The sequence below is a fragment of the Peromyscus leucopus genome, chromosome 4, assembly GCF_004664715.2.
Source record: "Peromyscus leucopus breed LL Stock chromosome 4, UCI_PerLeu_2.1, whole genome shotgun sequence".
Taxonomy (NCBI): domain Eukaryota; kingdom Metazoa; phylum Chordata; class Mammalia; order Rodentia; family Cricetidae; genus Peromyscus; species Peromyscus leucopus.
In genome coordinates, this window is record NC_051066.1 from 132583757 (window position 1) to 132599869 (window position 16113).

The 16113-nt window shown below is 42.5% G+C and overlaps 1 protein-coding gene across 2 annotated transcripts in view; it reads left to right on the forward strand.

The window, feature by feature from the left end:
• Positions 1 to 16113, forward strand: part of Phf20 (PHD finger protein 20) — a 118275-nt gene that overhangs the window by 19777 nt on the left and 82385 nt on the right. For both annotated transcript variants that reach the window (XM_028889007.2, XM_028889009.2), the window contains exon 2: positions 3627 to 3741. In XM_028889007.2, the coding sequence (XP_028744840.1) occupies positions 3659 to 3741 (83 nt within the window). In that variant the 5' untranslated portion in view covers positions 3627 to 3658. The remainder of the gene's footprint in view (positions 1 to 3626; positions 3742 to 16113) is intronic.

The window sequence follows — 16113 nt, forward strand, 5'->3', positions numbered from 1 at the left end:
TCACAGAGATCCTTTGGCTCTGCCTTCCTAGTGCTGGGATTACAGGTATTTACCACCATACCTGGCCCTCCACAGTTCAACATCACAAAAACTGTTTTTCGGAGCCACTGGAAATAATTTGATCATCTTCATTTATCAGTTCCTGCTTCATTCCTATCTTACTATTTATTTATTTTTCTCTGAGACAGGGTTTCACAATGTTATCCTGGTTGGCACTGAACTTTCAGTGATCTTCCTGCCTCTGCCTTCTATGTTCTTTGCTTCCATGCATGTGTCACCACGCCAGGCTCGATGGCCTACTATCTTCCTTTTGCCATGCTGGGAATGAGTACAGGACCTTGTGTGCGCTGGGCAGGTTCTCTCCCACTGAGCCGAGTCCCCAGCACTGTAGAGTTCATTGAGTCAAGTCTGGCCTAGAACCTGAACTTGAAATGTAGCTGAGGATAACCTTGAACTCTTTTATTATATTTACTCTTTGTGAGACAGAATAAATCGATCTCTCTGTATAGCTCTGGCTAGCTTGAAATTCACAGACACCAGCCTGCCTCTGCCTCTGGAGTGCTGGGATAACAGTTTAATTAAACTGAACTCATGATATAGACCAGGCTAGCCTCGTATTCTTTTTGTTCTTTCTGCCTCAGCTTCTTGAGAATTGGGATTGTAGGTGTGTGCCAGAATGCCTGGCTTGCCTTTTTTTTTTTTTTTTTTTTTTTTTTAAAGATGAATTTTTATGTAAGATTATGTGTGTATGCTGGTGCCTGTGGAAGCCAGAAGAGGGCGTTGGATCTCCTGGAGCTGGGAATACAGGTGGTTGTGATCTGTCTGATATTGGGAACTAAAGTTTGGTTCTCTGGAAGAGCAGCAAGTGGCCTTAATTAGGCGCCCCTCCTTTTTTTTTTTTTTTTTTTTTTTTAATTTATTTACTTGTTTTTGTTTTCAAGACAGGGTTTCTCTGTATAACAGCCCTGGCCCTGGCTGTTACACAAAACTCACTCTGTTTACCAGGCTGGCTTCGAACTCACAGACATCTGCCTGTCTCTGTCTCCTAAGTGCTGAGATTAAAGGCATGCACCACCACCGCCCAGCTTTATTTAGGTGGTTTTTGAGACAGGGTTCTCGGTGTAGACCTGGCTGTTCTAGAACTCACTATGTGGACCAGACTGGTCTTAAGCCCAAAGACCCACCTGCTGGAGTGCTGAGATTAAAGGCACATACCACTGTAGCTGGAAGTTTCTGTCCTGCAAACCACTCCCAGGTAACCAACACAGAGGCTTCATAGTAATTATAAATGTTTGGCCAATAGCTCAGGCTTGTTATTAGCTAACTCTCACATTTTCAATTACCCCATATTTTTATCTATGCTTTGCCATGTGGCTTGGTACCTTTTCTCAATATGGCATGTCCATCTTACTTCTCTGTGTATCTACTAGCGACTCCAGACTCCACCCTCCTTCCCAGAATTCTCCTAGTCTGGTTCTCTTTCTGCCCAGTTATTGGCCAGTCAGCTTCTTTATTAAACTAATCATAGTGACATATTCACACAGTGTAAAGGAATATTCCATTGCATACCACCATGCTCAGCTTTATGCACTTATTTTGAGACCACTTTATTTATTTATATTTATTTGGGTCTCACTATGTAGTAACAGCTGGCCTGGAACTCACAGAGACCTGCCGGCTTCTGAGTGTTGGATTAAAGACATGCAACACCCCTCCCCCTTCCCTGCTTTTCTTTTTTTTTTTTTTTTTTTTTTTTTAGTGCTGGACTGGGACTTTGGTAGGTTAGGTAAGTGAGCTGAGGTGTACATGTAGCTCTATAACTCTGTTGCTTTTTCCTTTTTTTTTTCTCTCGAGACAGGGTTTCTTGGTGTAGCTTTGTGCCTTTCCTGGAACACTCTGTAGCCCAGGCTGGCCTCGAACTCACAGAGGCCAGCCTTTGCCTCCCTAGTGCTGGGATTGAAGGCGTATGCCACGACTATTAAGTGGCTTTTATGTTCTCTGACCCCAGATAAGTTTCTTAGGGTACACAATATTTTGGGGAACACAATACCACCACATTTCCTCTCTTTTTGTCTAAAATTAAAAAAAGCTTATAACTAATACAAGAAAAACTATCCAGGATGTTGAGTTCTGAAACCTGAGTTATAGAAGGCTGTGAGCTGTCATGTGGATGCTGGAAATTGAACCCAGGTCCTCTGAAAGAGCAGCCATTGGCCTTAACCACTGAACCATCTTTCTAGCTCCGGAATGGAACAGATTTATTTATTTGTTTGTTTGGTTGGTTGGTTTTTGAGATGGTTTCTCTATGTAACAGCCCTAGCTGTCCTGGAACTAGTTCTGTAGACCAGGCTGGCCTTGAACTCAGAGATCTGCCTGCCTCTGCTTCCTAAGTGCTGGGATTAAAAGCGTGTGTCACCACTGCCCGGCGATTTATTTACTTATTTATTATGTATACAGTGTTCTGCCTGTGTGTATGCCTGTATGCCAGATCTCATTATAGACAGTTATGTGGTTACTGGGAATTGAACTTAGGACCTCTGGAAGAGCAGCCAGTGCTCTTAACCTCTGAGCCATCTCTTCAGCCTGGGAACAGATTTATTATAGAAAAATAAGGAAACCTCTTGAGGGTGAAAGGTTGACAAGGAATACCAGGCCTTGAATGTCTGATCCTCTGCTTCTGCCTCTGCCTGCTTAGATTACAGGGAGGGCCACCATACCTGTCCTTATTTGGTGCTGGGGATCCAACAGGGCCTTGCGTATCCTAGGCAAGCACTCTACCAACTGAGCTATGTCCTCAGCCCTTCAGCTTTTTTTTTTTTTTGAGACAGGATTTCTGTGTGTTGTTTTGGTGCCTGTCCTGGATCTTGCTCTATAGACCAGGCTGGCCTCGAACTCACAGAGGCTCTGCCTCCTGAGTGCTGGGATTAAAGGCGTGTGCCACCACTGCCCGGTCAGCCCTACAACTTTTTGTCTACTTTTCCAAAAGTAGGGTCGGGTGCCATCAGTGTGTCTTTTTTTGTTGTTTTTTGTTTTTCTTGCTTTGTTGTTCAGAGTTGGCATCAACCCCCTGCCCTGGCCTTAGGGATCCTCTTTCAGCTTCCACGTAGCTGGCACTATCGGCCCAAGCCACCACTTGGCTAGTATCCCAGTTTACATTTACTTCCTTTCTAGCACTTAACTTTTTATAGCAATTACAGCTTGAACTGACTTCTGTTTATTGGCAACATTTTAATATGAAGGCTCCTTGAGGGTAAGAACTGTTCGTCTCCTTGGGTCTTGACTAAATCTTCTCTGAAGAAATATTTGTTGAATGTGTCATTGAGTGGTTGAACTCGATCACGAGAGCAGTTATTTTTTGGAGTTCTGAGGGATGTACTTCATAGGTGAGCCCTTGGTAAGCCTTGCTGAGAGGGTCTTCTGAATTTTCAGAGATCACAGGCTGCGGCACAGTGGAGATATATTGCTCATGGGGACACCCGATAGGACGGGAGGCCCGAGAGGGTGCTGACAGAGTCATGGAGCTTGGTGATTTGAATAATGCCTGCTTGGTTTTTTTATCGTGGTGGTGATGCTGCACACTGGACAGACTTTCCCAAGTTTCATAAATATTTAATTGGCTTTTTCAGGAGAATAAAAGCAGCCCTGTTGATGACTGAAAATGACAAAGCATCCACCTAACAGACGAGGAATCAGCTTTGAAGTGGGAGCCCAGTTGGAAGCTCGGGACCGTTTAAAGAACTGGTATTTTTATGTTTTTTTTTCTGCTAATTAAAGCGCTTTAGGGAGGGAGTCTCCCCAGCGCTGGTAGAGTGGCGCTGCTGTTGTGGGTTCCAGCTTCTCCAGTCTTGGCAGGTGCAGGGAAACTTAAGTTTAGAAGACAGGCCCATTCTTTCCCTTTGTTTGGTATGGGGATCCCTGGGTCACACTTGTCCCTCCTTTTCCTGTTTGATGAAGGAGTTATGGGAAAGCGGAATAGGAGTTACCCTGGGAAGGAAAGCTTTCTCCCTCTTGGCTGCCTGTCTGAAAGAAGAGCAGACGCGAGATGGAGATGAGGGGATGGATGGGAAGTGGACACACCGCCCTCCTGTTTTCTGGTTGTGGGATGGTTAAGAACAGGGTCTCCTTCAGGGTAATTGGATTGAGAAGCTGAGGGTTTTGACTGTATGGCTGAATTTTGTTAGTTTTGTGTGACAAGGTGTCCGGTAACTAAGGCTGACCTTGAATTGATAGACTAGCCTCCTGAATGCTTGGATTACAGGTCCCTGAAACTGTGGCTGACTTGTGTTAATCGCCTTTTGTCTTCTGGCTGTCAGATACTTTGAACGTTCATGTCATCTAGAAGTGTCTGGTAATATTGACATCCGGGGTTAGTCTAAGATTCTTATAGTGAATATTTGGAGAGCAGTCTTGAGAACTAAGTACACCTGGGTGTGGTGGCAGGCACACACCTGTAATCTCAGTAGCTGGGAGGCTAAGGTAGGAAGATTTTACTGAACTCTGGAGCATAGTTTGGCAGAGTGAGTTTCAGGTCAGAGTGAAATCTGACGCAAAAAACATACGAACCAGCTAGTGGAGATTCAGGTTCAGTTGGTGGGGTGTTTGTCTAGCATGCACAAAGCCCTGGGTTTGATTCCCAGCACTGGATAAATCTGAGGTGGAGAGGTAGAGGCTGGGGTATCAGAGGTTCAAGGTTATCCTACCTGCTACATAGTGAATTTGAGGCCAGCTGTGGTTATATGAAACCCTGCCTGAAAAGAAGTAGAAAAAGAAAAACAGAACAGCTACAAAGACAGTTGTAGTTGAGGACATCCTAGAATTTGGTTGTTTCTTGGTACTCCAAAACACAGAAGTTTTTGAGTTTTTCTAAGGAAGAGTTTAGCTCTTGTGATAGTTATCTCAGACTAGATTGACTGATTTCTGGAATGTAGGGAGAGGGAAGGGAAATGGCCTGGATAGAAAACTGTCCATGCTGTTAGGATCAAAGACCCTGGAACTAGAGAGTGAGTTTGATAGAATACTTGTCTGGTATAGGTGAGGCCCTGGGTTCGGTCTCTAGCACCTCAGAAATAAAAAATGTAGTTTGGTTGCATTTATACTGGGTGTGGGTAGAATTACTGATTCTGTAATTATTTTTTATATTGGTTTCAGCTATTTTTGTATTTGTGTGGGTGCAGTGTATGCATGTATGTGCATGTTTTCCAGTGCATTTGCCTATGTATGCATGAATGGTTGTCATTTGTCTGTGTATGCATGTGGAAGGACGCATTAAATGGATTCCTCTATCACTGCCCACCTTACTTTTTGAGCCTGCACCTGGAACTTACTGTTTTGATATGACTGGCTCACCAGGGAGGCACCATGATCTGCCTGTCTCTTTCCCTCCCCAGGCAATGGGCATGGTGCCTAGCTTTTACATGAGTGCTGGGGATTTGAACTCAGGTCCTCGGGTTTGCATAGCAAGCACTTTACCCACTGAACCATTTTCCCAGCCCTATCAGTTGATTGTTCTCCCCCGACCCCTTCTGGCCACCAAGGGGAAATGGAGATTAAGCCCAGGGCTTTGTGCATATTAGACAATTGTTCCTTCTATTCCCAGCCGGTATTTCTGGTTTAGTGTGCTTTCCACTGCTGTGATAAAAACCATGACCAGAAACAACTCAGGCTTTTGTGTCTGGATCATTGTTCTTTCCCGAGGGAAGCCAAGCCAGAAACTCAAGCAAGGCAGGAACCTGGAGGCAGGAACTTAATGAAGCAGAGATCACAGAGGAATGCTGCTTACCGATTGCTCCTAGAGGCTTGCTCACTTTGCTCTCTTATACACCCTGGGACCCCCTGCCCAGGGATGGCATGGTCTAAGTGGACGGGATCTTCCCATATAAATTATTAATCAAGAAAATGCCCTTATCTACTTACCTATAGGCTAGTCTGATGGAGGTATTTTCTTAGTTGAGGTTCCTTTTTCCAGATGCTGACAAAAAATCTGACTAGTACAAAAAATTTTTTTTGAGACAGCGTTTCTCTGTGTAGTTTTGGTGCCTGTCCTGGATCTCGCTCTGTAGACCAGGCTGGCCTGGAACTCACAGAGATCCACCTGCCTTTGCCTCCTGAGTGCTGGGATCAAAGGCGTGTGCCACCACCGCCTGGCTAGTATAATTTTTTAAATTATTTTTTCTTTATTATTCTCATATGTGGGTGTCTAAGTTCAGGTCTGTGCACATCCACATTTGTGGAGGTCAGAGGACAACTTGTGGGAGTCACTCCTTTTATGTAGGATCAGAAAAGCTCAGGTCATAAGGATGTAGCAAGTGCTTTTACGCATTAAACCATCTTGTTGAGTCGGGTTTTGACATTTTTATTCATTTGTTTGTTTGAGACAGTTTCTCTAGAACTCAGAGATCTGCCTTCCTCAGTCATTCTAGTGCTGGAATTAAAGGTATTCACCACCATTTCTGGCTTTGGTTTAAATTTTTTTTAATGTGCATTGGTATTTTTCCTGCATGTATGACTGTGTGAGGGTGTTAGATCCCCTGAAACAGGAGTTACAGATAGTTGTGAGCTGACATGTGTGTGCTGGGAATTTAACCCACGGTCTCTGGAAGAACAGCCAGTGTTCTTAACTACTCTCTAGCCCTGTTATTGACATTTGTTTAAAGCCTGCTTTTATTGGGTGAGTGGTGTATACCTGTATCTCCAGCATTTAGGCTAAGGCAGGAGGATCCATCTGTAGTTTAAAGCTAACCCGAGCTACCTGAGATCTTATCTTGATAAACAAATAGCTCCAAATAAAAAAGTTATTGTTAGTGTTAGAGGTCAAAGAATCAAGGGAAGACATTTTTTCTGAAAGGGTCTGACTATACAGACTAGTCTAGTCTTGAATTCAGAGATCTGCCTTCTGCCTTCTGAGTGTTGGGATTAAAGGTATGTGCTACCACACTTGGTGACATTTTTTTGTTTGTTTTGGTTTTTCGAGACAAGGCTTCCCTGTGTAGCCCTTGCTGTCCTGGAACTCGCTTTGTAGACCAGATTGGCCTCCAACTCACAGAGATCCGACTTCTGAGTGCTGGGATCAAAGGTGTGCTCCACCCCTACCCTGGTGACATTTTTGTTTTTAAGTAAAAAGAAAATATCAAGATAAAGATAAAGCTAATTATAAAATAATTTACTTATCAATCAAAATCAGTAAATATGTTTGTTTGTTTGTTTGTGTTTTTGGTTTTTCGAGACAGGGTTTTTCTGTGTAGCTTTGTGCCTTTCCTGGATCTCTCTCCATAGACCAGGCTTGCCTCAAACTCACAGAGATCTGCCTGCCTCTGCCTCCCGAATGCTGGGATTAAAGGTGTGCACCACCACTACCCGACAGTAAATACGTTTTTGTTTAATTTGCTTATTTTTTTTTTTTTTTTTAAATAAAGGTCGTATCTACTCGCTTCAGCTTTCTGAATTCTGGGATTTGTTACTTTAGAAAATATATTTATTTATTTATTTATTTGAAAAAAAATTAAAGTATTATTTTATGTGTGTGAGTTTTTTGGTTACATGTCTGTGTACCATGTATGTGCCTGGTACCTAAGGAAGTCAGAGAGGAAGTGGGATCTGTAGGCAGAGTTTTCTGTCCCAACTGCCTGCTCCCAAGTAACCACTCAGAGTCTTAATTTAATATTAATTAAAAATGCTTGGCCAATAGTTCAGGCTTGTTACTAGCTAGCTCTTAGATTTAAAGTAACCCACATTTCCAATGTCTGCTTTGCCATGTGGCTTGGTGCCTTCTCTCAGTACGGCATGTCCTCTTGTTTCTCGCCGTGTCTGCTGAACTACTCTCCAGCTCTGCCCTTCTTCCTCACAACAGTCTCCATTTTGCTCTCCTGCCTAACGTTATCCTGTTCAACTATTGGCCTGTCAGCTTCATTAAACCAATCACAGTGACATATATTCAAACAGTGTAAAGGAATATTCCACAGGGATCCCTTGGAACTGGAGTTACAGAGAGTTGTGAGCTGGGTGCTGGGAATCCCTGAGTCCTCTGGAAGAGCAGCCAATGCTCTTAACTGCTGAGCCAGCTCATTTTTATGCATATATGTGTATAACAGGTATGCAGGAACCTGTTAAGTCTCAGCACTCAGGAGGCAGAGGTGGGCAGAAATCTGTGAGTTAGAGGACAGCCTTGTCTACAGATCAAATTGGAGGACAACTAGAGCCGTTATACTGAGAAACCCTGTTTTGAAAAACAAATTAACAAACAACAACAACAACAAACAAAAGAGGCATTGTAGCTGAAGTTTTCTCCAGTGGCCCACGGGTGGTCTCACCCGCCAGTCCCACAGCTGCTCAGACCCAACCAAGTAAACACAGAGACTTATATTGGTTACAAACTGCATGGCCGTGGCAGACTTCTCATTATCTAGTTCTTCTATCTTAAATTAACCCATTTCTGTAAATCTATACCTTACCACATGGCTCATGGCTTACCAGTATCTTACAAGTTGGTACTCATGGCTGCGGCTGGCAGTGTCTCCTGACTCAGCCTTCCTGTTCTCAGGATTCTCTTCTCTGCTTGTCCTGCCTATACTTCCTGCCTGGCTACTGGCCAGTCAGCTTTATTTATACAGAGCGATATCCCCTAGAAGTGGGGGTAGAGTTGTGAGCTGCCCTGTGGTGCTGGGAAATGAACCTGGCTTTTCTTTGAGAAGTAGGTGCTCTTAACCACTGAGCAATCTCTCCAGCCCAGGATTTGATTAATTTTGAGACACAGTCCAACTAGTAGCTCTCAGAGGCCTGGAACTTGTGTCCTCCTGCCTCAAGACTTCTGAGTGCTGAGATTACAGTCATGTCTCACTCTACCTGCCTTCCTTTCTTTTCCTTTCCTACTTCTCTCCTTTTTCCTTGATTACATTTTTAATTTATTGTTATTATTTTCTGTGTGTGCTTACATATATGTGTCATGGAGGTATGTAGAAACCAAAGGCAATTTCTTTTCTTTATTTTTTATTTTTTTATTTTTGGTTTTTCAAGACAGGTTTGGTTTCTTGTGTAGTTTTTGGTACCTGTCCTGGATCTCGTTCTGTAGACCAGGCTGGCCCTGAACTCACAGAGATCCGCCTGGCTCTGCCTCCCGAGTGCTGGGCTTAAAGGTAGGTGCCACTGCCACCCGGCCAGAGGCAAGGCAATTTTTTAAGAGTCATTTTTCTCCTTTCATTTTTGTGTGGGTTCTGAATATTGAACTCAGATCATCAGGCCTGGTGGCAATCTCCTTAAGTTACTGAGCCATCTTGCCAGCTCTTAAAAAGATTACATTCATTCATTCATTCGTTGTGTGTATAGGTCAGAGAATAACTAGCAGGGGTGGTTTCTCTTTCTACTGTGTGGGTTCCAGAGGTGGTACTCAATCATGCTGGGTGGTGGCACCTCTACCTACTGAGCCATCCTGCTGGCCTTTTTAATTTTTTAAATTTTAAATTATTACTATTATTATTTTGGCAACAAGATCTCCCTGTAGATTATAAGCATGGCCGTTATGTCTGCTTTATGCTGAGTGGAGGGGCTAACCCAGAGCTTTGTGAATGCTAGGCAAGTACTCCACCAACTGAGCTAATCCCAGGCCCATTTATTAGTTTTTAATATAGCAAACTTCATATCAGGCAGTGAATAGAATGCTCCCTTGCTTGCTTTGGGTCTTGTCTAGGAGACAAAGGGGCCATTGGTGCCTAGAGTTGGCTTTTAGTGGAGTCTGTGTTCTGCTCTTGTCAAGATATGGCATAAGGTCTCAGGAAAGGGCAGGCTAGAGCCAGGAGTAAAGGTTAATTGAACATTTGGGCACAAGCAGAGTCTAAGGAAATGGGGGATGTTGTCCCTGGTGTCTGTTGATTGGCTCGGTCCCTTGGGTGCAGGTGACTACTTAAATTCTAAGTCCTTGCATCATTCCCAGGTAAGTTTACTGTCTTGATTAACCTTCCAGATGTCAATTGCAAATCAATAGACCAGCCTGTGAATGTTGGATTGTGGTTTATTATAGTTCTTAAAATCCCTGTCTGCTAGCTGGGCGTAGGCTTGTAATCCCAGCACTCCAGAGGCAGAGTCAGGGGGATATCTGTGATTTTAAGGCCAGCCTGGTCTACAACTCAAGTTCTAGGATAGCTAAGGCTGTTATAAAGAGAAATCCTGTCTTGAAAAACAAAAACAAACAAACATTGCTGTCTGGTACAGTAAGAAATAGCTGTAGTTTAGAACAAGGTACTCTGGATTCAGGTCTGAAGTGCTCCCATTACTAGCTGAGTTTCCTTGGTTCAGTTGTTTTATCTCCCTAGCCTCAAGTTTCCTTAGAGGCAGAATGAGGAAATACAGTCAATTGTTCCATGGATTAGGTAGGATGATGTGCCATAGTATCTGATTTTTCCTTCCTTCCTTCCTTCGTTTCTCTGTGAAGCAGTCCTGGCTGTCCTGGAACTCATTTTGTAGACCAGGCTGGCCTCAAACTCACAGAGATCCACCTGCCTCTGCCTCCTCAGTGCTGGGATTGAAGGTGTGTGCCACCACTGACCTGATTCCTGATATTTTTTTATTAGCAAGGAAATATGTTGTTTATTTTGGCTTTTCTTTTGAGGGGTCTGCCACCCAGGTCCCAAATAAATCACACACAGTGGTTTATTCTTAATTATATATCTGGCCTTAGCTTGCTAGTTTCTTGCCAGTTTTTCTTAAATTATCCTGTCTGCCTTTTGCCTCCGGTCTTTTCCTGTTCTCTTACTTCTGTAAATCTTACTCGTATTCCCTGGCTTTCTCTGTGGCTGGGTGGCTGGCCCCTAGAGTCCTCCTCCTTCTCTGGCTACTCCCTCCTCCTAGGTTTCTCTTTCTGCCTGCCAGCCCCGCCTATCCTTTCTCCTGCCTTGCTATTGGCTGTTCAGTTCTTTATTAGACCATCAGGTGTTTACACAGGCACAGCAACGCAGCTTTGCAGAGTTAAACAAATGCAACATAAACAAAAGTAACACACCTTAAAATACTATTCTACAACAGATACAACCATAATATTGTTATTTTAAAATAGGGTCTTACACTGTAGTCTTAGCTAGTCTCCACTGTGATCATCCAGCCTCTGGTGGTGTGGTAGTGTTTGTTGTTGCTGTTGTTGTTGAGATAAGGTCTCACTGTAGCTCTGGCTGATCTGGAACTCACAGAGATCCGCCTGGCTCTGCCTCCCACAGGCTGGGATCAAAGGCGTGCGCCGCCGCCGCCGCCGCCGCCGCCGCCGCCGCCGCCGCCGCCACCACCACACAGCAGTTTTTGTTGTTATTGTTTTATTACATTTTAAGAAAAGATTTATTAATTTGATGTATATTGGGGTTTGCCTGCATGTATGTCTGTGTGAGAATGTCAGATCCCCTGGAACTGGAGTTACAGACAGTTGTGAACTGTCATGTGGGTGCTGGGAATTGAACCTGAGTCCTCTGGAAGAGTAGCCAACCTCTGAGCCATCTAACCTCTGAGCCATCTGTCCATCCCCTGTTTTATTACATTTTTATTTATCTTGTGTGTGTGCACGTGTGTAGAGAGGTCAGAGGACAATTTGTAGGAGTCACTTCTCACCTTCTACCCTGTGGGTTCTGGGGATTGTGCTTGGCATTGTAGATTGGATTTCTGCTTTTTCATATTTGTGTAAGATGCATTCTGACAGTGTTCACTGGCCCAGTCTTTAATTGTTTGCTTAGATCATTGCTTTTGAATGCTTTGGTGTAGATGGAAGTGGTTTCACTGAGAGCACCGCAGCAGGGTTTCTGCCAGGTGGAGTGTGTGTTTTAAATAAGTTTTAGTTGCTTCTTTCTTTTCTCTCTATGCTACCCAGGCTGGACTAGGCTAGTCACCCTCCTGACTCAGTTTCCCATGTGCTGGTATTATGGTTGTGAACTACCATACTTCAACAACCTATTAATTTTGACATAGATTCTTGGCAGCACTTTTACCTCCCCCTGATCCCCAAGAAAAATTCACATAACATCTGAGCTACTCAGGAGGCTGGGGTGGGAGGCTGTAAGTTCAATGCCATCCTAGGCTACAGAGGAAGCTCAGGGCAGCCTGGGCTGCATAGCAGGATCCTTTCTCAGACAATAATAATAACCAAACCAAACCCAAAGAAGCCTTAGAAGAGGGCTCAATGGTAGATATCTTGCCTAGAATGCTTGAGCTCTTGGTTTCATCTCCAGCACAGAAACAAACAAATAAATAAATAAAGCAAGAAGGTAATTGCACAAGATTCCAAATTTGCTTTTGTTGTTGTTGTTTTTCTCTTTTGGGGGGTTTGCCACCTAGCCCAAATAAATCACACATGGAGACTTATTATTGCTTACGAATGCCCGGCCTTAGCTTAGCTTGGTCTTTACTTAAAATTATTCCATCTATAATTTGCCTCTGGGCTTTTCCTGGTCTCTTAACTTCTGTAAATCTTACTCTTACTCCGTGGTTTGCTGTGTAGCTGGGTGGCTTGCCCCTGGAGTCCTCCTCCTCCTGGCTACTTCTCTCCTCTTTTTCTCAGTTTTCTTCTTCTATATATTCTCTCTGCCTGCCAGCTCCACCTATCCTTTCTCCTGCCTTGCTATTGGCCAGTTCTTTATTAGTCCATCAGGTATTTTATGCAGGCACAATAACACGGCTTCACAGAGTTAAACAAATCCAACATAAATAAAAGTAACACACTTTTTATAATATTCTACTACATTTCCCCCTTTTTGTCTAAATAAAAATGAAAGAGTTTTAACTTCAACATAGTAAGACTATAAACAATAACAATTATCAAGTAAGGATTACATTCACAATATTCTGTTCATTTGTAGTTAGCATATTTAGAGGAAATAATTGATTATCTATCCTTAGTGAATCCAAAATTTTACACCTAATTTACTTTCTATTATAACTGCAGCTATGACTATTTAGTCTTCAACTCCATCAAAGACCCAGAAGGATATAATATCATCTAACAACAGAGACATTTGGCTGCCTGGACAGTCACTCGAAGTTCCTCTGCAACGTTGGGGCATCCATCTTCAGCCTACAGGCCTAGAGTATTTTTGAAGCAGGAATTTGGACTGTCCTGCCTTGTTTTGGTAAAGTTTGTCAGTCGCTTTCCTCTGTTTCCTGCATGTTCACTCTGCACAGCACATTGTCAGCAGTCAAATAGTTTTTTGCCCAGTGGCTAATCTTGCCACAATGAAAGCAAATTCCATAAGGAGTTTCTTCAATGCCCATCATCTTCTTTGAAGTAAATTGATGCTGCCAGGAGCAGATGTGTCTCATTGTCATGAAAAACTAAGTTAACAAAACATTTTTTTTTTTTTTTTGGTTTTTCGAGACAGGGTTTCTCTGTGTAGCTTTGCGCCTTTTCCTGGAACTCACTTGGTAGCCCAGGCTGGCCTCGAACTCACAGAGATCCGCCTGGCTCTGCCTCCCGAGTGCTGGGATTAAAGGCGTGCGCCACCACCGCCCGGCAACAAAACATTTTAAATGCCATATTCTAGAGGTCTTTGAAATATTTCAAGACCATCTATCTAAAATATATCTATTAACATACCTAGAATATATACAAATTTGATTGTTATGAATGACTAACTACTATGTTTCTTGATTGTCCAATATAGTTTATAATAATAGCTTTCAAAAACTAGAACTTCACCCTACATTTCCAAATGAACTGCATAGGCACAATACCTGGAACAAAAATAGAAACCTACATACAATATATTGTAACAAAAGTAATCTTAAATTTTTATCAATATACAAAAATCCTTTAAACAAGAGTAGAAACATAAACACAGTGTAACAAAAATAATTTTAAATTTGTATCAATATTCTATATTTCCCTAAATGATAACAAACATCTATAATTCACTGAATAACCAAGAACCACCCATACCCCTCAACTCTTGGGAATGTGGGCGTGGTTTTCTCCATACTGCTTCCTGCTGTCTGTGGATGAAGTAACTTTAAGAGTCCCAGAGAGAAAATTTGAGATAATAATGACCAAGTCATGAGAAGACCAGCAGTAACCTTTTCTCATAGATATCACCTGTCAAGATTCAGGAGGTCTTGACTGATCAAACCTGATCCACAATAACCCTGAAGGAATCCACAGCCTCTCATCTCCTGTGGGAACAATACTCCAAAGTATTTTTGATTTCCATTTGACAAATATATTTTTTGACTCTTTAAAAGTTAAGGCATTCCTAAAGTATATAGACTGATTTACTTCAACAGTCCCTCTTTCAATTCCAGGTCTCTTTGCGGCTCTCCTTTGCATTTCAAAAATCAAAAAAAATTCAAAATCAGCACAATACCGTACAGGATCCAGACTATCTATATATTTCCCATCTTACGTGGCTTTTTCTCTTTTATCCTCTCTTTAAAGACTTTATTTTATAAACTATTCATTTTTTTCTATGACTATACCTTTTTCCTTTTCTTCTTTCTTTCTTTCTTTCTTTCTTTCTTTCTTTCTTTCTTTCTTTCTTTCTTTCTTTCTTTCTTTCTTTCTTTCTTTCTTTCTTTTCTTTCTTTCTTTTACAAAAGTTGCAAGCCACTCTACTGTTTTGCCCTGAAATTTATTTTATTTATTTATTTTTGGTTTTCTGAGACAGGGTTTCTCTGTGTAGCTTTGCGCCTTTCCTGGAACTCACTTGGTAGCCCAGGCTGGCCGAGAACTCACAGAGATCCACCTGGCTCTGCCTCCTGAGTGCTGGGAATCAAGGCGTGCGCCACCACCGCCAGGCTACCTTTTTCCTTTTCTTAAGCATATGCACATTGTTAAACACATTGTAACCTGTTCAGAGGTTTTTCTGTCTGGATCAATTTTACTTCGTATCTCTAGTCTATTTTGACTGCATGAGCAAACCGTAGATTGCTAACTTAGACCTGGATTCTCTGGAAAGGCTCTCAGCTGGCTCTGCCAGTTTCTCAGGTCATGAAAGCCAAACATGAAACTCTCGACCAGTTGGGGGTTTGTCTGACCAGGAACTGCATTCATTCTTCCTAAAGCTCTAGAATGCTAATGCTTGCACCGAGGCAGATGCTTTTACTTAGTTTTTTTGTTCTTTCCTTAATGTACTAGCTGCTCAAGGGCTCAGTGACCAGCAGAAACTATCCAGCCAAAACTCTTAAAGGAGCATATCCCTTTTTTGTTGTCATTCAGCTTTCTCAGGCCCTACATGGAAATACGAGACCCACATTGGGCGCCATTATTGTTTGTTTTTTCTCTTTTGGGGAGCCTGCCACCCTGCTCCCAAATAAATTCATACATAAAGGCTTATTGTTACTTATGAATGCCTGGCCTTAGCTTGGCTTGGTTTCTAGCCAGCTTTTCTTAACTTAAATTATCCTATCTATCTTTTGCCTCTGGGCTTTTCCCAGTCTCTTACTTCTGTTAATCTTACTCTTATACCATGGGTGGCTGTGTTGCTGAATGGCTGGCCCCTGAAGTCCTCCTCCTTTTCTGGCTACTTCTTCTCTCCTCTTTTTCTCAGTATCTGCCAGCCCTACCTGTCCTTTCTCCTGCCTTGCAATTCGCCAGTTCTTTGTTAGTCCGTCAGGTGTTTTACACAGGCACAGTAACATAGCTTCACAGAGTTAAACAAATCCAACATAAACAAAAGTAACACACCTTAAAATAGTATTTGCTACAACTTTAAATTTCCTTTTTTTTTTTTTTTTTTTTTTTTTTTTTGAGACAGGGACTCACTCTGTAGCCCTGGCTAGCCTGGAATTCAGAGAGATCCACCTGTTTCTGCCTTAAGTGCTGAGATCAAAGGTGTGTACCATCACACCTTGGTTCATTTCATAAGCCAACCATAGAGACAGGACAGTGGAATAATAGCTGGTTCATGACAGTGTACTTTATCTTAAGATCTCTGTTTTAGGATTAAGGCTTGTAGAACTTCATTATTATGCCAGTTGAAACTGGTCTGTGGGAAATCTGACTGTTACCATTAAAATCCTGTAAAAAGAGGCTTTTCTGTGTCCCGCCCTGTCCTGTTGCCACCTGTAAATAATCACTCAGAGGCTTAGTATTGCTTATAAATGCTTGGCCAATGGCTCAGGCTATTACTAGTTAGCTTTTACATTTAAATTAACCCATTT